We start from the raw sequence: 22,684 nt of genomic DNA, 5'->3' as shown, positions 1-22,684 counted from the left end.
TTGTGACAGGCTCCTGGCAGAATCCTTTTGAGACTCAGGGTAATTGCACCACGCTGGGTCTGGGAAGACCACGTTGCGCTTGAGTGCGTCTCAAAAAACGTCTCCACAATAGACAGTCAGGTACGCGTTTGCTTGGCTTCAAGGTAATGATTTAAACTTAATTTGACCCTTGATGAGGGAGCCCAAGCTTCTGGTCGGGCGCAGCCTTTCAGTGTGGGCTTGCCTGCCATGCCTTCAATGGTTACACAAATAATTCCTTCATAACAAGTGCCTTTCAGAGGATGTCTGCTGCTGACAGCTAATATAGAATTATTGCCCCTGAATGCATTTCTGTAATTACTTCCCAGAGATCTGTCTTTGTGTTAGAAGACATTTCACACTTTAGTAACATAAGTGTTTGGGGAGAGTACGAGCAATAATTATGAATAGTCTTTCCGTGAAAATAAACCTAAAAAAATTATAAAAGCAAATGCTAAAATTGGTTAGAGTCAGGGAGGAATTTCATTTGAATTTGATTCATGGATATTTATTCCAAGTATAATAACCCTTCCTGTATGGAAACCCTTTTTTTTTTTTTTTAAACAAAAGCAGTCATGATACAGAGATCCCACTTTCTAATTTTTGAGCAATACTGAAACCAGCAACCTGATTAAAAGTGACAAGTTGCTTGAGACTGAATAAAGAAGCGTAATCGTGGAGCGCTGATAGGAGACATTTGTGGTAATGGAAAATGAAATGATTCACAGTGTGATCAATAAAAAATTAGCAGCATTTAATAAAAGGTTTCTGCTTCATGTTGACTAGAGAACATCGCCAGCAGTTTGAAATCCGAGTTAAGTGACGGTTTGAGGATGAGCCGGGGGTGGTTGCCGTGCGGAGTGTGGGTGTGCGTGCGCATATAGATCACGCGGATATTGGCCATCCGAGGAGGCCACCGGGCCCCTGGGGTGGGTCTGGAAGTTTCCTTTGCGCTGCCCACTTGACCTTTGATCTGTGGCTAATCCTCTCCAGGTCTGCGCTCCTTCTGGGCTCCATGCAGCCCTTGCTCTGATTGGCGGGTGTAGATCCGGTCCACTCGCCGCTTAAATCCATCCCGCGGGAGGGGGCTCCCGCCTGAGGGATGGCCGGGCTTTCTCTGAGGTCCCTCCAAAGCGCTGTGTAGGCTGTTGGCTTTGTCCTGTCAGCTGCGCACAGGTCCAGATTTCTGGAGGCTTCCGGAATGCCTAGAGTCCACTTGTGGGACTGGGCACCTTCCCGGAGGCTGGAGGGAAGTGGGCAGAAAGCTAGCGGGCTAGCGCCGGCAGATGCAGTGATGTGGGGTGAAGGGTCTTGCAGGGGCGGGGCCTCCGCGCTGCGGCGCGGGGCGGGGGGCTCTGGAAGCCGCTTTGGGGGAGCCGGCTTTGGTCCCCCCAGCCCCCCTGCTTCTCCCTCAGCAGCCACAACGCGGTGAAACCACTCCATCAGACATGCTCCCTTCTCTCGAGACGCCACTTCAGTGTTCCCCGGGACGCACCGCACACCAGGCCGTCTCCATGCCCCGCCGACTGCTAATTTTTAAAGGCTCTGCACAGCTTCTCCGCTGTGGCTGGAAGGAGTGGGGCTCCTGGCCTCCCAGGCTCTGGGTGCGGGAGGCGGCTGGACCGGGAGACCCTGGGCTGGAGGGTTCCAGCAGCGGCTCCTGAGGACCAAGGGCAGCGAGTCCTTCCCACTCCCGGAGCCCTGGGCCAGCTTCCTGTCTTTGTTCCCACTGTCTCCAGTTTGCCCAGAGATGTCCAGACCCATGGCTGGACCTTTAAGTGCTAGGGTGGGAAGGGCCGTTTCAGACCGCTGGGCTCACAGACATTTATTGAGCACCTGTTGTGTGCCAGGCTCTATACTGAGGGCTCGGTGGGGGAAGGGAGCCAGATGAGCAAAACCGATGCTGATCCTGACTGCACGGAGCCTGCTCACGGGCACTGGGACCGTGGGATGTCCTCAGAGAGAAGGACCAGGGCTGCTGTGGTAAGAGCGAGAAAAAGGGGTGCCTGGCGAGCACCCAGAGCGCCATGTGAGGCCAACCCTGTGGGGGTGAAGGTTCCTTGGGCTGAGTCCTGGGCAGTGAAGAGGAGTTGTAAGGGAGGACTTTTGCCCACTTCTTGCTCAGTGGTACCCCAGGGTCTACAGCAGAGGAGGGCTTCCTTGGTGTGGAGGTGACCCTTGGCATTCTGCCCTCGGGCCTGCCCCTGGTCCAGCAAGGAGTCACTAAGGTGCCCTGCTTTAAAAGTAGCTGCTCCATGGCCCATGCCTGCATGGACAGATGGAGCCATGAGGCCAGAGAGGGTGGGACCTGCCGGTGTCCCGGGCGACCCTGGCATGGCCTGGGGGCTGTGGCCTTAATCTGCACTCTTGGCGTTTGCCTTTGACCCTGAGCCGCTCTCACTCAGCCCTGCCTGGGGGTGCGCTTTGGTCCCCGGCCCCCTTCTCCACCCCCACAGGGCCCTTCTTTCTGCCGTGGCCCTCCGGGGGTGATTTGCGCCCCAGCATCCTCACTTTGAGTTCTGCTCCTGGACCAGGGGCAATTAGGAGCGCCAGGCCTCAGCGCTGGCCACAGATTAGCTGGATTTATCGAGCTCCCCACGCCGCCCCACGGCCTCCCTCCCCTGCCTACCTCTGGTTCGCTTCTCCATCTTCTCCTTCCCAGCGGCCGTCGGAGACAAACCATGACAGCAAGGAGAGGGCAGTGTGGTCACAGCCTCAGGAGGTCACAAGGCGGTAACAGCGTACAATTTTCATGGTTCCAGGGTGGCTTTGTCCGACTGTTCTTCATTACTGCATGTGGCGAGATCAGTTTTATTAAGATTGTGAGGCTCGGAGGAGCGACACTGTTCAGGACTGGCTAGAAAAATATAATATTTTTTTTCCTTCTTGGTGGGGGTGTTTGCTTCTCTCCCCTGCTCCCGCTTTCCCTCCCTCCCATCCATCATCTTTTCTTTCCGCTCCTTCGTTACCCACCGTAGTTGGGAGCCAGGCGCGGAGAAAGCTGCCATCTCTTTCTGCCTTTGTGGCTTGAGATAGGCACTTGGGAGGGCAGAATCATGCTTTTGTTCAGCAGGATTTGCCCACACAGGGCCAGGTGCTCATAACCGATGTCAGCCTCAGCAGCATGAGCAACTTTGCTTTGTTCTTTGGTGCATCTACAGCTCCTGGAGAAGTGGCTAGCACATAGTAGGTGCTCAGAAGAATGTTCGTTGACTGACTGAGATGTGGAGGATTTGTGTCTGATAGTGGCTCCAGTCTCGGGGGACCTTATTGCTTCCCGCGGCTTGGGTGGCAGAGACCTGGGACAAGGTCACCTGAATGACAGTCCTCAGAGGAAGCTTTTCCAATCGGAACATCAGGGAGTGATATCTTCTTCATTTTCTAGGCAGGGAAACCCAGGTCTAGAAGTACAAGCAACCAGAGTCTTGCAGGGAGGAACTTGAACCCAGCCCTAAATCTCCAAAGAAAGGGGCACTTTCATTATTGCACAGCTAAACTGCCTGTCTGGGTGAGGGGCCCCGGAGACTCTTGCTGGGTGTGTCCCATGGCAAAGACCCCCCACTGCTCCCACCCAGGTTATACCTAGCCCTCCAAAGCCTATTGTTTTGTCCACACCTTATTTCTTAAAATTTGAAGTCAACATTCAGAAGTCCAGAAACGTCACAGAAATATATGGATTTCTTTCTTCTTTTTTCTTTTAAAAAAGAACAAATAATGTCTGTACTGAGCCTCACTTTTCTGTTTGGTGATTTTGTAGATGATTTGAGCAGGGACCACCTCCTTGGGTGGGTGTATAGTCTCCCTGTAGATTCCCTCGGCCCATTCTACTCGTTTGTGTGAAGGTGGGGGCCTTGGAGTTGTGAGCTTAGGCCCACTCATAATCTGAGTGACAGAGTGAGCTGTCTGAGCCATCTGAGCCTTGGTTTTGCCCTCTATAAAAAAGGTCTAATGTTATATCTCCCTTATGGGGACATGGGTCAAGGGGTGAAGAATGCAAATTAATCGTAAGGTCTGGTCTGACAAAAGTGAGTGCTATTACATTTTGCCATCACACTTTGGCCTTGGCTTCTAGAATTCCTGTCCACTAGAGAGACGTTCTCTGGAAGGTTCTTGTCATTTTCCTGGTCAACCACGGGCCTGCGGAGAGGGGGGCCTGTACCCAATCTGGCATCATCAGCCAGGATGGACCATTCTGGCAAGGCTTGTGTGATGCAGCCTCAGGTTCCGTGTCTGACTGACCATGGCTTGGAAATCCCATCCGCAGAGCCATCAACGCTGACAAGGGAGTGATAGGCACTCCCTCCAAAACCCCCAAGACAGCCTGTGGAAGTTGCTTCCTTATTTAAGAAGTGGAACTTGGACAGCAAATTATGTGTTAAAATATTTGCCTACAGCTCTGCTGTCAAGGGGACCCTTTAGGCTGAGTGTTAAATGTTACCCTGCTGCCTGCACTGCAAATATTTTAAACCTGAAGATAAATAGTGGCTGCCTTGTGGAATTTGGGGCCAGCAGCGGATGCACAAGCAGTGTCTAATTGGGGTTGGCAGGCTCCTTGCCCAGCCCCAGCCCAGTTCCTCTGTTTCTTCGTCCTACCCGCCCAGGCGTGCGTGAGAAAGTGTTCACGGAGACGTGTCCTTCTCTACAAGCCGGGCCTGAGCGCCGCGCTGAGGTTCAGCCAGGGGTTTGACCTCATGCCCAGGTTCCGAAAGTGCTTCCTCCCACGCTGGCCCTCAGGAAACGTGCTGCCGGGGAAACTGTTTGTAGGAAACATACGGGCTGTTAGGACGGAGCCTGCGTTCACTATTAAAGGAAAATGTTGCTCCAGGATAAACACTTTGGAAGTGGTAGACACCTGCCTGGACTGTGAAGTCTGTCTGGAGGCTCCCGAGCGGTGTATAGGGGGAGAGCGCAGGACAAGCGGGCGTGTGAATTGTAAACACATACACATTGCCTGCCCCCGGGGCAGACCCTTGGCAGAGGTCACGCTCTTTCCTGGAGGAGGTGGGCTTGTTGTTTACTCAGGGTCACACAGCGTGGAGTGGGGGAGCCTGGACTCAAGACCAGGACTTTCCTCTCCTGGTGCAGTGGATTCTTTTGGACATTTTTGTGTCTTCCATGGCGCATGTACCCTGACATTCTCCACCCTCAGGAGCCTGTGAGGTCTCCTTCCAGAGTCGCTTGTGGCATGGTGTCTCCACCCTCCTGTCTGAGCAGAGATGCTGCCTGTGTTTGAATGATGACAGCAAAATAAGGCAGTAACTGTGGCTACTGTTTTCGCAAGCTTCCTTGTGAGCCGAGTGTCAGGCTTTGTATATCGTTATCTCGTTAAAACAGTTTAACGGCATTAAAATTTTTCTCAGAGGGCAAGTGACTTATCCAAGGTCTCCCAGCTATGAAGTGATGCCTGTGGATTTGAACCCAGAAATGCTGGCTCCAAGGTCTGGAATTCTTTCTGTTGTTTCTCTATTATCCCATCAGGCCCTGGGACATGACTCCAGCTGTCTGCTGCTCCTGTGTGTCGTTGCTTCATAACCGTCTTTCTGCAGGAACAGCGTGGTTCTCTCTGCCCTGCTGATTCCTCTACACTTGGCACTCCTGGTGTTCCCTGTGCAGTTGGGTTTTCTCGTCAAGCCCTGGACATGCCTAGAATTCACCGTCTGCTGATTTCTGCAGAGATGGGTGGTGCGGTCTCCTGTCCAGGTCTGACTGGGGTAGGAGATGGGGAGGCTGGCCTCCAGGGATGACTCTCCGCCTCCCACTGTCATGGGGCACCATCCTGGCCCTCACATCCCTCTTTGCCCCTCCCTGGCACCTTTGTCTTGCAGTTTTGCCCACATCTTCCTCTGCCCATCTGCTCCTGCTCCAGCTTCCCCTGAGCTCCTCAGAACCCTGCAGGGCTCTTGGCTTACCTGTATCTGTGTGTAGCTGTAGGAGCAAGTCTTCTTGAATCAATGGCCGTTCGTTCATCTCCACTTTTTGAAGCAGGAGAGGACCGTGTCCATCACGATCAGGCTTGTTAACACATAGGGACTCAGCCTTGGGTGGGACAAGTGATGGAGTCAGAGTCACTCATGGGCTGAAGTGGGTGGTCCTAGAGTTAAGACTGGAACCCAGGGTGCTGAGTGACCCTAGCCCAGGCTGCAGCACTTAACCACCTATACCTCCCCTGGGGCATTCCATTTCTTCACTGGGCACTCTTTCACCCACCTCATGTTGATTAACTATCTTTTCTGTGCCAGGCCTTGTATGGCTTTGAGGCCGCTGAGATGAAAGAGACTGTATGTTGTCGCAAATACATGTTTGTTATGCCTGGCCCACAGTAGGTGCCTAATCAATGCATCTCGGGTGAATGAAGGAGCGCACAGATGAACGTTGTGATTGTAGCTTCTGGAGTATCTCACGGCTCTCATCTTCTTCCCTTGTTTTCTGTATCCTGGGCATGTGGGGGCTGCTCCTGGCCTTCCGCCTCTACTGCATGGGTCCTTGGCCCTGGGACCCCTGAGGTGGGACCCTCAGTGGCCCCTGGTTGGATTTCAGGGTGCCCAGGACCCTTGATGGTGGGTTGTTTCCCGCGGTCGGTCCCAGGAAGGAGAAGAGGCAGCGTTGTTGCTGAGGTTCTTTCTGACTCTCGTGCTGGTGGGGACTGGGGCCAGAGGGAAGAGACCCTCACGGGTGTTCTCAGGCTGAGCCTCTCTCAGCTGGCCCTGGGGAGTGCCGAGGCCCTAACAGTCCTGACTCATGAGCCCGAGAAGCCTGGCTGAGAAGGTAGGAAATGTCCTGTTCCCAGACCTGGCAGCCAGTGGGCAGCCTGGCCCCCCCGGCCTCTCCCCTCTCCCTTTCTCTGGCAGTGAACTCAGCCAGCTGTCCCCTGCTCAGCGCTTTTGCAAGCATTCCCTTTTTTGCTGTCCTGTGTAGTGGTTAAGAGTCAAGATTATAGGCAGAAGACCTGAGTTTGATTCCAGACTCTGACCTTCCCAGTGTACGTGATTGTGTGTGGTCCTGAACCTTGGCTTCCCCCTCTGGAGAGGGGAGATCAACTGTATCTCCCCCATAGGCTTACTGTGATGATGGGATGTGAGGAAGCGAAGGTAGAAGGTACCTGAGGTGACCACCGTCACTCAGGGTGCCAGGGGGGCAGCACCTGGCTTGGGTGGGGAGATGCATTATTCTCTCATCATAGGCAGCAAAGATGGAGTGTTTGGTTACTGCTGCGCTCTGCTCATAGAAGGTTCCCCAAGCCCGTATCTTGGACTCGGGGACTTGTGTGGTGGAGAGGGATTAGCCTGTGTAGGTGTATCTTCTTCCTCTTGCTTTGAAGAAGTTGGCAGAACACATTGGTCCCATCATATGTTAGGTTGAACCATTTGAGATTGCCAATATTTGGCATTTTTGACCCACAAAGATGGCAACTCCGTATGGCTGAACTCAATACTTACCACACAATAAACAGCCCTGTAACCACTTCCTCTTCCCTTGCTTCCATTTGTATTGACATTCAGTCTTGTTTCTTTGAAATCATTCATTCATTCATTCACCATTTCCTGAGTGCCTACTATGTATCTGTACTAGGAGCTAGGGAGATAGTAATAAACAGAGCTCCTGCCCTCATGAGCCTATGGGGACGTGTTGCAGCTATCAGTGGCTGTCACAGGCACCCCAAAACTCAGTGACCTAAAGCAGCAGTTATTACCGCACACGGTTCTGTGGGCGACTGGGCTTGGCTGGTGCTTTCACTTAGTACAGCTGTTACATGATTGTAGTCATGTGGCTCTTGGGGCTGCCTCCTTCTGAAGGCTTGTCTGGGCTAGGTGTCCAAGATGCTTCATTCCTGGGGCTGGCAGGGGGTGCTGGCAGCCTGGAGCACCCACCCGTTCTTCATGAGGCTTCTGTTTCTCATAGTAGGGCAGCTGGGTTCTCAGGGGACCCAGGGGAGGCTGCATTCTAGTTTCTGCTGCATTCTAGCATTCGAAGGAGCCACCAAGGCCAGCCGGGCCAGAGGGGAGTTGTGGAGGGGACGTCGATCCCTCCGCTTCTTTGTTTAACTTGTATTCATTCATTCTCGGCTGTGCGGAGTGCCGCGTGGACTTTTCTCCGGCTGCGGCGAGTGGGGGTTGGTCTCCAGTTGAGGAGCGTGGGCTGCTCATCGCGGTGGCTTCCCTTGCTGCGGAGCATGGGCTCCAGGGCACGTGGGCTGTGGTAGTTGTGACTCCCGGGCTCTAGAGCACAGGCTCAGTAGTGGTGGTGCACGGGCTCAGTTGCTCCGCGGCCTGTGGGGCTTTCCCGGATCAGGGATTGAACCCGTGTCTCCTGCACTGGCAGGCGCATTCTTTCCCACTGAGTCACCAGGGAAGCCCTGGGTCCCTCTTTTTGATGGGAGAGGGCAAGGTCTTCCTCTGTAGTAGCGCATGGGATGGGAGTCGTTGCTGCCGTCCAGGCCAAGTGGGGCTGCCACAGGAGGCGGAGAGTGAAAAATCAGCCTGTGAGAGAACTTGGAGCTAAGTGTGCTGACAGGGAAGGAAAGGGGACCTTGGGGAACAGGTGATGGGGTTCTGAGCGGCCTTGAGACTCAGGCCCGCGGGGAGTGAGGTGGGTAAAGAGTAACAGCGGAGCAGGAGTGTGAAGCCCTTGGCTAAATACACTTGAAGTTAAGGGATGGAACAAAGGTGTGTGTGGCTGTTGAGACAATTGGAAACAACCAGAACCCTTGCTGGGCCTTGGGGGCCGCGAACAGGACCCTGCAGGTGACTCTGGAGGGTAGGACGGTTCCTTGACACTCGAGACTCACTTTTCCACTGAGGCTCTGCTGTGGGGAGACCATGTAGTGGAGTGGTTAAGAGTCAGGCACAGCTGGAGAAGACTCTTGAGAGTCTCTTGGATAGCACGGAGATCAAGCCAACCCTGAATATCCATTGGAAGGACTGATGCTGAAGCTGAAGCTCCAATAGTTTGGCGACCTGATGTGAAGAACTGACTCACTGGAAAGTGCATGGGGTCGCGAAGTGTTGGACGTGACTTAGCGAACAACAACAATACCAGCTGGCTTTGAAATCTGCCCCTGTGGCCGTGGTGAAGCGTCATCACCTCCCAGAGTCCCAGCTTCCTCAGCTGGAAGGTGGGGCTGTGATGGTGCCCAGCTCATAGGGCACCAGGTCAGCTGGTAATGCTCGCTGCTGTGGGTGGACCCCTGGGCAGAAAGATGGTGGTGTGCACACAGGAAAACACCCAGCTTGTGAGTTAGCCGAGGAGCAGTGTGTGGCCTGGCAGGTCGGGAGCTCTGTTAATGGACGGAAGGGCGGCCTGCATGCTGCCGATTCTGTTTCCTGTCCCGAACTTGTGACCCTGGGGAGAGGGCTTTGTTGGAAACTGTTTAGTTTAGGCCTTCCTTGGCTGTCCTCTAGAGAACTTGGGTGAGGCTGGAGGGAAAGGCCCCAGTGGCCCATTTTTGGAAAGTCTTTCTCAGCCCTGGGGTGGTGCGGGGTGGGGGGGGGGGGGTGGGCAGTGTGGAGAAATGAGCTGTACTGACCTTGCTTTGGTGGCCCTGGTGGTTGCAGGGACCTGGGGTCAACTGTAGTTTAGGCTCAAGGTTTCCACGATGGAAACCCGAGGCAGCCGTAAGGGTGGGGGCTCAGGAGGGCTGGTGACGGCTGCTGGGCCCTGCGTCCCCTGTGCGCTCTCAGTGAGGACCCTTGGGGGGACTCAGGCTGGATGAGGGAGGGACATGGGCCAATAGGGCCACCCCCGAGGAGCCAGAGCCAGGTCAGGGGAGCAGGGAAGGTCCGCTCCTGATGGCCCCAGGGGCTCACTGAGCAGCTCCTGAGGGTGGGCCTGGAGAGAAGAGACCCAGAGGGTGCCCCAGGGGCACTGGCACCCTCAGCGCTCTCGTCTCCTGGCCTTGGGCATCTGGGGTCCACGCCCAGAGAAGGGCGAGTGACTCCACGTCAGAACTTGTAGGTTTAATCTCTTATGTGGCTCTGGGTGGCCTCTCAGAGCCTCAGTTTTCCGAGGAAAGCTGGAAAAATAACACCATTTTTCCCGATTGTGAGGCTCCGAGACTGGGTCACATTAGTTTGCCTTACAGAGCAAACCTTGGAGCAGGATGGAGGGCTTCCTGCTCTCGAGGTCTTGATTCTGTTGACGCAGCAGAGGGGTCCCCGGGGACTGGGTCTCCAGGGAAGTCCCGCTTCTAACAGTACTTCAGGCTGTGTATGAGGTCCCCATGTTGCTCAGCTCCCGTCTCCTGTCCCTTTCCATGCAGCCACCTTGCCTTCCCATTTAGGAGACAGCGGCGGGGAGGTGACAGTTCCTTAAAACAGATTTATACTCTTGGATGACTTTATGGGTTTTTGCCTTATAAAAACCCACGAGTTGACATTCTGATTTATCTGCTCCTGAGTCAACAGGATGTACCAGATTTAAAGAGATCAAATGCATTGTAATGTTTGTGGTTCCAGTTGTGGATTAGATGAGCTATTATGGAAAGTGCTGCCAAGTAAATATGGCAAAAAAAATATAACAAGGGGATAACTTAAATATGTCTATTAAACTGTGTGTTAAGTAAAGTAGCACCGGCGTGGTGCTGAATGTAACTTATTATCTGGAGACTTGGTGTAGTAGATAAAGTGGGAATTATGGTTCTTTTTTTCCCCCTTCAGAACATTTTTTTTTGTTAAAGGAAGAGACTGTAAGCTAGGAATTTCAGAGACGGGCGCTTGACTGTGTAACCATGGCTGTGTGATGACTTATAATATTGAAGGCTCCAAATGATATTTCTCATTTCTTTGCTTTCTATTTCTTGCCGTCGCTGCAGCAGCAGATCAGATTTCCTGAGATAAATATGCTGCCTAGCTTTTAATGGGATTTCTGTATTGCCGGGAGTTGGCGTGTTCTGATAATAAAAGAACCTAAAAATTGTACATCCCTTAATTGGTAAGAAGAGAGATGTTTTGATGGGCCACAAATGGAAACATTGATTTTTACTGCCTCCGTGCAGCTCCAAGCGGCGTGTCACGCCACGTTCCCTGCCACGGAAGGCGGCAGCTGGCTCTCCAATGAGCTGATTTGTGTTTGTAGGTTCTTGATGTCAGGTGCTTGGAAGTGCGCGTTCTGTGCGGACGGGAGAAACGGAGCCCTTATAGCATTATCTATTTCTAAATTGAAATATTTGTAGGACTGTGGCTTCCACCTCAAATCGAATGCATTTTTTGCTTTGTTCCTCTTTCTTCCTTTGGCAACCAGTCCTTGAGGGTTTAAAGGCTTTGTGCCGAAGGCTTTTTCTGTAACTGTGATGTTATGGGCAATATACACACACACTCATGCACACACACACGTGCACACATACATACACGCACCTCTGCATATGAGTATATTTTGCATCAGTATCTTTACATGTAGTAGAGATTTCTCTCTTTAGTTTAAGTAAGCGCTAGTTTCCACACAGGTTGATCTGTTTCCCAGAACAGACTGTGGGAAGAGACGACAGGCACTTTGATTTTCAGTTCCAAGTCTCTGTATTTTAATGGGCAAGTTTAATCCACTGACTTTTATTGGGATGACTGATATATTTTGTATGTAATATTTGCCATGGATTTTTTTTCACTTCACTTTACAAATTCTTGTTGGGCCCTGTTTATCTCTCAGATTGAGTCTTTGCTCTGTGGGGGCAGGTGCACGGGGCAGGAGTCAGGATGTCAAGGTCAACATCTGTGGGGGGCTAGGGATGTTACAGCCCCCTGGCTGGAGGCCAGGTGCCTTACCTGTGAAAGGGGAATAACAAAGCTCTCCCTCTCTGCAGGGGAGGGGCAGTGGCAGAGTGGAGCCAGATGATCGCTTGAGCCCCTTTTAGTTCTGGGATGTGTAAGACTGTGAAACGGGGCTACATGTGTGTATTTGCGACTTTGAAAATGCACAGAATGCTATGCAAACTCAAAGCATCGTTATCATGATCATTAATCATGAGTTCAGTTTTCTGTACAGTTTATCTACTGGTTTGCATGGTGCTAAGCATAGAATTGGTATTTTATTTTAAAGAAGTTGGTCAAATGATTCCAAGGCTGGTTCTCACTCTCTAGGCTGATACTGGGGTGCAAGTGAGGGCTCAGGTACTTTTTAAGCAGCAATTTGATTGTCCTTGGTCTTGCAAACATATGTGCTTCTTTGATTCCAGAATCAGAACATCTTTACATAGAACTGAGCCAGCCTCTCACCACATTGAGAGGCATGTTGTGTGGAGGGTTAGTCTGGCTAAGAGATCTCTCAGCTCTAAACCACAAGGCTTTAGGGGAAACTTAAAGCTTGTGCATTAGGAATAGCTGATCAAAACACTGGAGAGGTGTGTGAGAGAGTTGAGTTTTTAGGAGACAAAATGCTGAGGCATTTTCACCTCCCTGATGGGTCACGACCCCCAGTATCCACGCACAGAGGGAAGATGACAGGAAATCCCTCTAGAAGATTTGCACCAAGAATTAAATAAGCTAGCTGAGAATTATGGCACCACACGCTACAAAAACCCATATATTAATATACTGAGAGGTGTCAAGGATAATGGACCCTGGGAGGGAGAGTAATTAAATATATCTTCATAAATGCGGGGCGATTTCTTTTACAATGCTTTCCCCAGACCCCGTCAGCTGACATGGACTGTATTCTTCCTGTTGGCAGGAGGCCTAGAAGGAGAGCCGGAGTGTGATCGAAAAACCAGCCGTGCGCTGGAAGACAGGAACAGCGTGACAAGTCAAGAGGAGAGGAATGAGGACGATGAAGACGTGGAGGATGAGTCAATTTACACCTGCGATCACTGTCAGCAGGACTTTGAGTCTCTGGCAGACCTGACGGACCATCGGGCCCACCGCTGTCCTGGAGGTAATGTTAAATAGCACTGGGATTCTGACAGGTGGTTATACGGGTAATTGGACATAGCAACAGCTTGAAGCCTCAAGTGAGATTAAAGAATTAATAATGTAATTTTACAGTTAATGTCATTTTATTGTGGTGTCTTGGGTACCCTCTTCAATAAAATTAAAAATAAAAGCAACAGCTTTGCGGCAAGCAGGAGTTAGGTGGAGGTACCCTGTCCTTGCTCCCCGAAACTACTGTCTGTGGTCTGTGACCCATAACTGGGTGGGTCTGCACCCTGGATTTCTGGAAGGCCTTTTGGAAACCCAGCAATTAAGAGGTTATTAGTGCAAAGTTAAGCAGCTCAAGTGTGGAAAGCTGCGTGAAGGAGTGAACTCTGAGGCAGGGCTAACGATGGGATGAGGAGAATTTCAGAAGCCAAGAAGTACGCCTGCAGAAAGGGACCCAGTTCTGCCTCTGCACCCGAGCCCTGCTTCTCCGGGTAGGAGAACGGTGGCTGGGAGCAGTTTTTGCTAGACATGACAACGACCCTGTGTTCTGTTTACTAGCTGCCTCAGAGAAGGTGGACAAGGCCACAGTTTCTAGGAGGGATTTAAGACTTCACGAGTCAAGCGTGTCGTGTGTCTGGGATATATGGGGTGTGAGGGGTAGGGGAACGGGGGCATGTGTATTCCCTGGAGTGTGGCAGCCACGCTATCCCGTTAGGGTTGATATCTTTCCAGGCTTTGAGCAAGGAGGTCAGAGCATCCGTATTCCCTACATAGCTATCCTGAGACACTTCCTTCTATTGTGATTGCTGATGCAGCCCCTTGGGTGTTGGTTTGTGGGGACAGGACCTAAATCTCTAACCAGTACTCCAGGGAGGGCCTGACACCTGTTTCGGGAGGGAAATTTGCTGGTAGGAGATAGGTTGGGACTCAAAGTCTTGTTTCCTCTACCTGTCAGGCTGTCTTGGAAGTTTGATAGCCAAGTGTTTGGGGAACTTTGCTATGACTTTTCCTCTAGTGACATCTGTACCCGCATAGCCCTGGATGAGCTAAGTCCTCATTCTCAACCTCTAAAGGGAATCGATAGCAAAAACAGTGGACCCAGAAAGCCTCAAAGTTTTGAACTGTTTGGGATTCAGCAAACCAAACCCAGTCATTTTGGAATTTATTAATATTTCCATCATTGGCAGAGGAGATGGCCAACTTAGATGTTTAGAATCAGAATTGGAAGGGATTTATGCAGTTGGCTTTTCCAGTCGTCTTATTTCTTGGGGAAAAATATTGAGGCATTGAGACAGAAGGGTGATTACTTAACCCAGGTCACATAGCAGTTTGGTGATGGAATCAGGACCTCCTCAGCATCGTGGGCTACAGACTCTCATTCTGCTTGAGAAAATAGTCGAAGCTGGTGTAATTCTTGATTAGCTATGAACTGAAGTGAAGTCTTAACTATAAGAGAGTGAACTATTGGTACATATTTTAAAAACAATCAGTTAATCGATCTTCTAATTAAAAGCTATTCTCTTTATGTTCTATCACACTGCTCTCGTGTAGTTGTGAAAGCAGGGCTTCCCAGTTCCACTGTGGAGTGATGCTCTGTTGAGTGTCTGTAGCTCTTGGAATGAGGTGCCCTTCCTGGCACTACCCAGGCTATTCCTTCCTCCAGTCCTTCAGCATCAAGGAGATTCTTGTGTCTGTTACCACGCATTAGAGAATGGTGGTTCTTCTACGTGGAGAAGGGAGATTGGAAGGCTTTGGGGCTATATGTGGGAGTCTGTATTGGAAATTTTAAATGGTAGCTATTTGTCCTTTGGTCCTGGGCAGGACTGTCTTCCCAGTGACTGTCTCTTTTCTTCACAGCCTCAGACTTTGGCTGAAATCACGGCAGCCCTATTTGTAGGGTCTCCAGCCATCTTTATCGATGCATCTTTATCCACCAGCTCTTCTGCCTGCTTCCTAACAGGACCCCACTAACGACCTCCACTGGGACATGGGAACCAGGAATACCCCCAAACCCTGGAGCACTGGACAGGAGTCAGAGATTCCTTGAAAGAGTACAAGAAACAACCTTGCCTAATAGCATCCCTGAGAAATTCATTACCACCCAGTAAAGGCGTGACCCAGCCTGGGCAAGTCCCTCGAACACGGAAGATAAATGCAAGGAGGTATTTCCCCCCGTTCTTAGGACTACTCAGGGACAGGATACACTATTGGGAATTGTGTGCATATTATTCAAAACAGGGCTTCCCTGATAACTCAGTTGGTAAAGAATCTGCCTGTACTGCAGGAGACCCTGGTTCGATTCCTGGGTCAGGAAGATCCCCTGGAGAAAGGATAGGCTGCCCACTCCAGTATTCTTGGGCTTCCCTGGTGGCTGTGCTTTCAAAGAATCCACCTGCAGTGCGGGAGAGCTGGGTTCGATCCCTGGGTTGGGAAGATCCCCTGGAGAAGGGAAAGGCTACCCACTCCGGTATTCTGGCCTGGAGAATTCTGTGGACTGTATAGTCCATGGGGTCGCAAAGAGTCGGACACAGACTGAGCGATTTTCACTTTCACTTATTCAAAACAGGTCCCTACCTAGGACGCTTCCAACATCCTTGGATTGTGTGGTGGTTTTCAAACTGTGTCCTCAGAGATATCTTTGGGGCTATCTGACTGAGGGGCTCTGAAACCCACTCCAGACAGAGCTATTATCTTAAAAAGTTCGCTTTATACATTGAGTTAGTTTAACATCTTCAAAAATTGGCTTCTGCTTTAACATTTTGGAACTGGTACAAAAATGCAGCAGCAGGCCCTCTTAGGCCAGCCTCAGGGGTCTCTGCTGGACGTTCATCCTTGGTCACCTGGTCGCAGTACCAGGGACAGTGCAGGTGGGCATTGCTGGCCCATGGAGCAGACTCTGGAGGGAAAGGTGGACGCTTTTGAGCCCAGCGAAGACCGTTTCAGACAAGGATTTCAGAGAGGACCCTGCTCTGTGAGGCCCTGTGGGCTCTGGGTGCTCTGCAGACGCTTCTGAGGGAACAGATGAGTCTTGTTTTGAGAGAAGGTGGAGCTTCCCTGCTGTTGAGGATCTGGGGCCTGAGGGCAGCGCACCCGTCCATTGGAATCTGGCTTTGGGTGTAACAAGAAGCTTTCCTGCAGAGGGCTGTCCTCCTGAAATGCGGAGGCAGCACAACCCTCCCCAGCCAGGGTGCCTGGAAAGCCCAGCCCAGGGGGCAGTGTTTGTGGGGTTCATCTTGAATGTGACCCTTTCTATTATTATTAATTTTTTACTGAAGTATAGTTGATTTATAGTGTTATGTTAATTATTGCTCTACAGCAAAGTGACTCAGTTATACCTATATGTACATTTTTGTCCAGTATGGTTTACCATGGGATATTGAATATAAGTTACCTATGCTGTCAAGTAGGACCTTATTGTTTATCTCTTCTCTATGCACGAGTTTGCATCTGCTAATCCCAAACTCCCTCGGCTCCTACCTTGGCAACCACTAATCTGTTCCTAGGTCCGCGATTCTGTTTCTGTTTCGTGGATGGGTTCATTTCTGCCATATTTTAGGGTCCCCGAATGTGGTCCTTCTTTGAACTGCTCTGGCAGAGTGAGCTCTGGGCTCTTGCTATGGCAGTTGGGGTGGGCGTGGGGGCACGGCCTTGTTCCATCAGACTCCGGGAGAGTGGTGTGAGGTCTGGACAGTTTCTGGGGTGGGGATGCCCCTCGTGGAAGGGGAGCCTCCTGCCAGAATGGTGGTGATGGCATTCGCCAGGAAGCTCCCAGATCCTCCACCTTGGAGCCAGGACTGGCTGCACTGAGGAACCCTGGCTTCCGGGCCTTTCCTCGTTCCTCAGCAGGAGTGGCAGTGCTGGGTCCAGGAGGGGCTGCTGAAATGTGGACTTCCAGAACCGAAGGCAGCTCCGTTGAGACCTGTTTGTATTTCTCTCTCCCTCTTTCTCCCTCTCCCTCCTTTGTGTCTGCAGAGAAACCAACTTTAAACCCACAAGCCAACAGACATTGCATCTTTATGACACGAAGTGAAACAAGCAAAGATCCGGTCCTCTCTGCCGATGCTCCCACCCCCAAGAGCTGTCTGATTTCTCTTTGTTGCCCTCTAGTCCCTGCCCACAGGATAACAAATGTTTACATGCTTGGAGTTGTGGGCACTTACCACCTTATATTTGGTATTTGTCACAGGACATTTTCTGAACGGATCCCATGTTGCCCTGTGGTCTTCTGCATTATCCTTTCTGGGGAGGCCTTCTTGTGAAGCTGGGTTGCTGGCACTGGGTCCATATACTGTAAAAATGTAGACCAGTGTGCCAGTAGGTGAGGATTTTTGCAGCCGAGTAGATAGAGGCTGACTCAATGTGTGATGGACTTGATTGTTACTGATGGGGTATCCTTTGTGGGCACTGAGTGGGGAAACTGCTGGAGTGTTGGGTGGCCGTCTGAACTGATGATAGAAAGTCCCCATTAATTTTGGTTCCACCGCAGCGAATAACACGGGGAACAGGGAGTGAGCTGAAGTTTACATTATGCCATTTCTACAGTGTTGGCCAAGCATGTCTGGGCCCTATAAATGGTTGAAGGGGGGTGTTTTCCATCATTTCTTAGGAGCCAGGCTGAGATCAAGTGCCTTAGAAAGTATCTCTGAGAACTTCCTGGGGCACCGTGGAAGCAGGCATGAGAGGTTTGATTTATCCTGGGGGCTGATTTCAGTTTTTTATATGCTCATTGCAGCAGGTCACCCATGGACCTTCAGTCTGGATTCAGGTGCAATGTTTCACTGCTTCCTGATAGTGAAACTATCGCGATACTCTGTGGCTTACTGCTCATCGGTCCAAATTCATTAGGTTGACTGCCCAAGGACATCTGGGTGCTGGATCTACGCGTTGCAATGCTTTAGATCTGCCTTCTCCAGCCGTGTCAGGAGTAGGGCTGTGCTGTGTGTCGGACTCAGGACAGGTGGGTCCCCAGGACTGGAGCACCCAGTGGCTTTTGTGGGTCCCTAGTTTCTTTGCCAGAGGCTCCTCTGGCATCATTTGGGGTATCATTATAGGTGGGGATCAGTGGATGGAGTCTCTCTAGAAACTGAGGCTTTTCTCTCTGGGCTCCAAGCACTTGCTCCACAGAACAGAAATTGCCTTTTAGGACCAGGTGGACGCCTTGAAATACATGGGGTTCCTGCTGCTCTCTGGGAGCTCTCAGGGGCTTCAGTCCTGACACTCTTCATATACTGAGCACCTGTCACATGTCAGGCCCTGTGGGACTCGCCCTGGAATGTGGCCCCTAGACCTCCTGCCACTTGCTCTCTCTGCAGCCCCTGCCCCATTCAGCCCCTAGCACTCACCGGATTCTAGAATTAGATTCTGATTCTTTTCAGTGTGTTTCCCACCCATCTCCCCCGCTGCTGTCAGACTTTGTGAAGACAAGAGTCATGTCTGTTTCATTCCCTCTTATGTCCTAGCCCAGTGCCTGGTCCACAGTGGTGCTTAATAGATGCTTGCTGAATGCAGGGCCTATCTCGCCTCATCCTCACAACAGTTCCTGCAGGGAGGTCTTGTTTTTCATCGTTCCTCCCCACTGTACCCATTGGACGACTGAGGCTCGAGTTAGGGGGATCTTGCTCAAGGTTACAGAGCTGAGCTAAGATTTGAGGTCTGAACACTTCGTGGTGGGAACACAGACAATGGGCAGTTAGTTTCTAACTGAACTCCAGACGACACAGCCTTTTTGAATGCTCAACTTCAGAGAAAATAAGAGAAGGGAATTTGTTCAAATAGCAACAGCAAAAAATGTGCTCCCTGTGGGTTAATTTCACTGCTCCCTGCCCCTACCCCCACCTACCCCCCTTTCCTGGGGATTGGGACCAAGGAGTGTTTCCTCAGCCCTTTTGGAAAGGCAGACCCTCCCTTTCTGGCAAAGGTGAAATGCTGCTGTGTAAAAAGCCGGGTGGAAAGTTAATTACACCCTGGTTTGTTCAGCTGTGGCCAGAGTGACCTGTGGGCCCTAATTACAGGACTGGGGCTGCGTGGAGGCTGGCCACCTTTGCCAGCCTCGTTCCTGTCCACCGGCTGGCCAGAGCTCGCCTTTGTGTGCCGGCTCAGGCCCTTTCTTGCTCCAACAGCATGGGTGGGGCCCCTCCCTGCCTTGTTGCTTGCAGCATCCCTTGTACTGGTTCCATTTGGGCAAAACGGAGTGGGTGCAGGCCAGCCGCTGGGCGATGTGGTGCCAAGTACACAGGTGCAGGGCGCGGGTTCCTTCTGCCCGTGGGGGTGTGCATAGCGCCTTGGTGTCAGCCGGCGTCTTGCAGAGCAAAAGGCCTGGGGGCTGGAGCACAAAGAATACCCCCACCTGAAGAGCTTTCCTGCACACGAACAGCATCCAGTCACAAAACACAGAGCAAGAAAGAGTCTGGCTTACGTTAGCCGGACTAATGTATAGGATGTTAGCCCAGAATGTAAAGGACCAGGAACGAATCCACGGGGCATCATTCAAGTGTTCGGAGCGAGCAAACAGAATCAGCTACTGGGGGACACAAAAGAGTCTTAATTAAGTGAAAAGGCAGACCTTGTTCTTGAATGGAAGGATTTGATATCATAAATACATCAATTTCTGTGAAATTAACCTGTTAAATGTTATCCAGTGGAAGTAATAATAGGCTTTGTTTAGACATGGACAAGCTGATTCTCAAGTTCATGAGGTGGAGCTTCCCTGACGGTCTAGTCGTTAAGACATCATACTTCCACTGCAGGGGACACAGGTTTGATCCCTGGTCCAGGAACTAAGATCCTGCATGTTGTGCAGTCAAAAAAATAGAAAAACAAATGGGCATGCAAGGATAGGAAAGACAGTTTCTATAAAGAGACCTAACAGGCGGAGCTGGTAACTAGATACGATTTTAAAACATGTTCTGAAGCGGTAGGATTCTAAGTAGTGTGGCACAGACCAGAGGAGTGAAAAAAAGACCAGGAATGGAGCCGAATGGAGCTGGAGATTAGGCGCATGAGAAAGGTGTTATTGCACGTCAGCAGAGGAGGATGGATTGGCCACTCAATGGGGTTGGGAGGGCATGGTGGCCATCCTGAAAAAGGACATTGGATCCCTCCTGCATCCTAATGCCAAAACAAATCCCAAATGGATCAGAAATCTAAACAGGAAAAGAAAACTTAAAAACACTGAAGGAAAACATGAGTTTTGTTTTAAAAAAGATTGTCAGAATGGGGAAGCCTTTTCTAAATATAACCCTAAACCCAAAAGCCATAAAACAAAGGACAGAAATGTTAGACTACACAAAAATAAAACACTTGTGCATTGCCAAAACTGCAATAAATCAAACCAAAGATATATATCACAGGCAAAAGATATTTTCCTTAATGTGTGAGGCACTCCTAACCAACACTAAGAAAATACCCAATAAATCAACCGCAAAGGTGGACAAGGGCCAGTCCACCCAAAGCCAGCACCCACTCAGATTGGTTGGTGACACACTGCTCATTAGATATTTTGAGTATCTCCCACGTGCCCAGAGCAGAAATGGAACCAGAGAAAGAAAGTTGAGTGGGATCTTAAACAGTCAGAAGATTCAGAACTACCTTTATTGTAAGAGAACTGTACATTTAAACCACAGGAAAATACCACTCTTAACCCATCTGATTGGCAAAGACCAAAATGGTTGCCAGCCCATCACGCTAGTGTATCCCTGATGCCAAGGCTTGGGCCCTGTTCTTTCTCTCCCCAGGGTTGCCTTGGCCTCTGGCTAGAACACATAGTAGGTGCTCAGTAAGTGTTTGTTGAGCTTGTCCTCAAGGAGGCTATAGCCCCCTGAGGTAAGATGTAGACGGTACAGGTTTCACGAAGGAAGGATTCGGAGGTATCATATAGCAGAAATAAAGGTTCCAGGAAGCATGCTGGGACATAGTAGATCTTCAGCTAATATGTCATCAGAAGCGGGAGTTAGAGAAGGAAGAGGTGATTTATTCATTCAGCAAATATTTATTGAGCATATATTGTAGTTGTTCAGTCACTTAGTCATGTCTGACTCTTTGTGACCCCATGGACTGCAGCACACCAGGCTTCCCTGTCCATCACCATCTCTTGGAGTTTGCTTAAACTCATGTCCGTCAAGTCAGTGATGCCATCCAACCATCTCATCCTCTGTCGCCCCCTTCTCCTGCCCTCAATCTTTCTCAGCATCAGAGTCTTTTCCAATGAGTCAGCTCTTCGCATCAGATGGCCAAAGTATTGGAGCTTCAGCTTCAGCATCAGTCCTTCCAAAGAATATTCAGGGTTGATTTCCTTTAGGATTGACTGGTTTGCTCTCCTTGCTGTCCAAGGGACTCTCAAGAGTCTTCTCCAGCACCACAGTTTGAAAGCATCAATTCTTTGGTGCTCAACTTTCTTTATTGTCCGACTCTCAAATCTGTACATGACTACTGGAAAAACCATAGTTTTGACTGTATGGACCTTTGTCAGCAAAGTGATGTCTCTTTCTAATGCACCGTCTAGCTTTGTTATAGCTTTTTTTCCCCAAGGAGTAAGCGTCTTTTAATTTCATGGCTGCGGTCACCATCTGCAGTGATTTTGGAGCCCAAAAAATGAAGTCCGTCATGGTTTCCACTGTTTCCCCATCTGTTTGCTATGAAGTGATGGGACTGGATGCCATGATCTTAGTGTTTTGAATGTTGAGTTTTAAGCCAGCTTTTTCACTCTCATCTTTTACCTTCTTCAAGAGGCCCATTAGTTCCTCTTTGCTTTCTGCCATTCAGTTCAGTTCAGTCACTCAGTCATGTCCGACTCTTTGCGACCCCATGAATCGCAGCACGCCAGGCCTCCCTGTCCATCACCAACTCCCGGAGTTCACTCAAACTCATGTCCATCGAGTCAGTGATGCCATTCAGCCATCTCATCCTCTGTCATCCCCTTCTCCTCCTGCCCCCAACCCCTCCCAGCATCAGAGTCTTTTCCAGTGAGTCAACTCTTCGCATGAAGTGGCCAAAGTACTGGAGTTTCAGCTTTAGCATCATTCCTTCCAAAGAAATCCCAGGGCTGATCTCCTTCAGAACGGACTGGTTGGATCTCCTTGCAGTCCAAGGGACTCTTCAGAGTCTTCTCCAACACCACAGTTCAAAAGCATCAATTCTTCAGCGCTCAGCCTTCTTCACAGTCCAACTCTCACATCCATACATGACCACTGGAAAAACCATAGCCTTGACTAGACGGACCTTAGTCGGCAAAGTAATGTCTGCTTTTGAATATGCTATCTAGGTTGGTCATAACTTTTCTTCCAAGGAGTAAGCGTCTTTTAATTTTATGGCTGCAGTCACCATCTGCAGTGATTTTGGAGCCCAAAAAGATAAAGTCTGACACTGTTTCCACTGTTTCCCATCTATTTCCCATGAAGTGATGGGACCTGATACCGTGGGTGGTGTTATTTGCATATATGGGGTTATTGATATTTCTCCTGGCAATCTAGATTCCAGCTTGTGCTTCATCCAGTCTGGCTTTTCACATGATGTACTCTGCATATAAGTTAAGTAAGCAGGGGAACAATATACAGCCTTGACATACCCCTTTTCGAATTTTGAATGAGCCCATTGTTCCATGTCTGGTCCTAACTATTGCTTCTTGGCCTGCACACAGATTTCTCAGGAGGGAGGTAAGGTGGTCTGGCATATATTGGGTTGGCCAAAAACTTCATTTGAGTTTTTCATAACATCTTATGGAAAAAACAGAACAAACTTTTTGGCCAATCCAATACTATGTGTAGGCACCCTTCTGGGTGCTGATGGGGGGTGGAATGTGGGAACTGCTTATTTGAATAAAAATCAAC

The 22,684-nt window shown here is 50.3% G+C and overlaps 1 protein-coding gene across 1 annotated transcript in view; it reads left to right on the top strand.

Moving 5' to 3' along the window:
• Positions 1 to 22,684, top strand: part of ZNF423 (zinc finger protein 423) — a 342,900-nt gene that overhangs the window by 93,328 nt on the left and 226,888 nt on the right. The window contains exon 3 of the mRNA XM_027977817.3: positions 12,676 to 12,876. Coding sequence (XP_027833618.2) covers positions 12,676 to 12,876 — 201 coding nt within the window. The remainder of the gene's footprint in view (positions 1 to 12,675; positions 12,877 to 22,684) is intronic.

The sequence above is a fragment of the Ovis aries genome, chromosome 14, assembly GCF_016772045.2.
Source record: "Ovis aries strain OAR_USU_Benz2616 breed Rambouillet chromosome 14, ARS-UI_Ramb_v3.0, whole genome shotgun sequence".
Classification (NCBI taxonomy): domain Eukaryota; kingdom Metazoa; phylum Chordata; class Mammalia; order Artiodactyla; family Bovidae; genus Ovis; species Ovis aries.
Note: the sequence above shows the minus strand (reverse complement) of the source record. Positions and strands in the feature narration are given on the sequence as shown.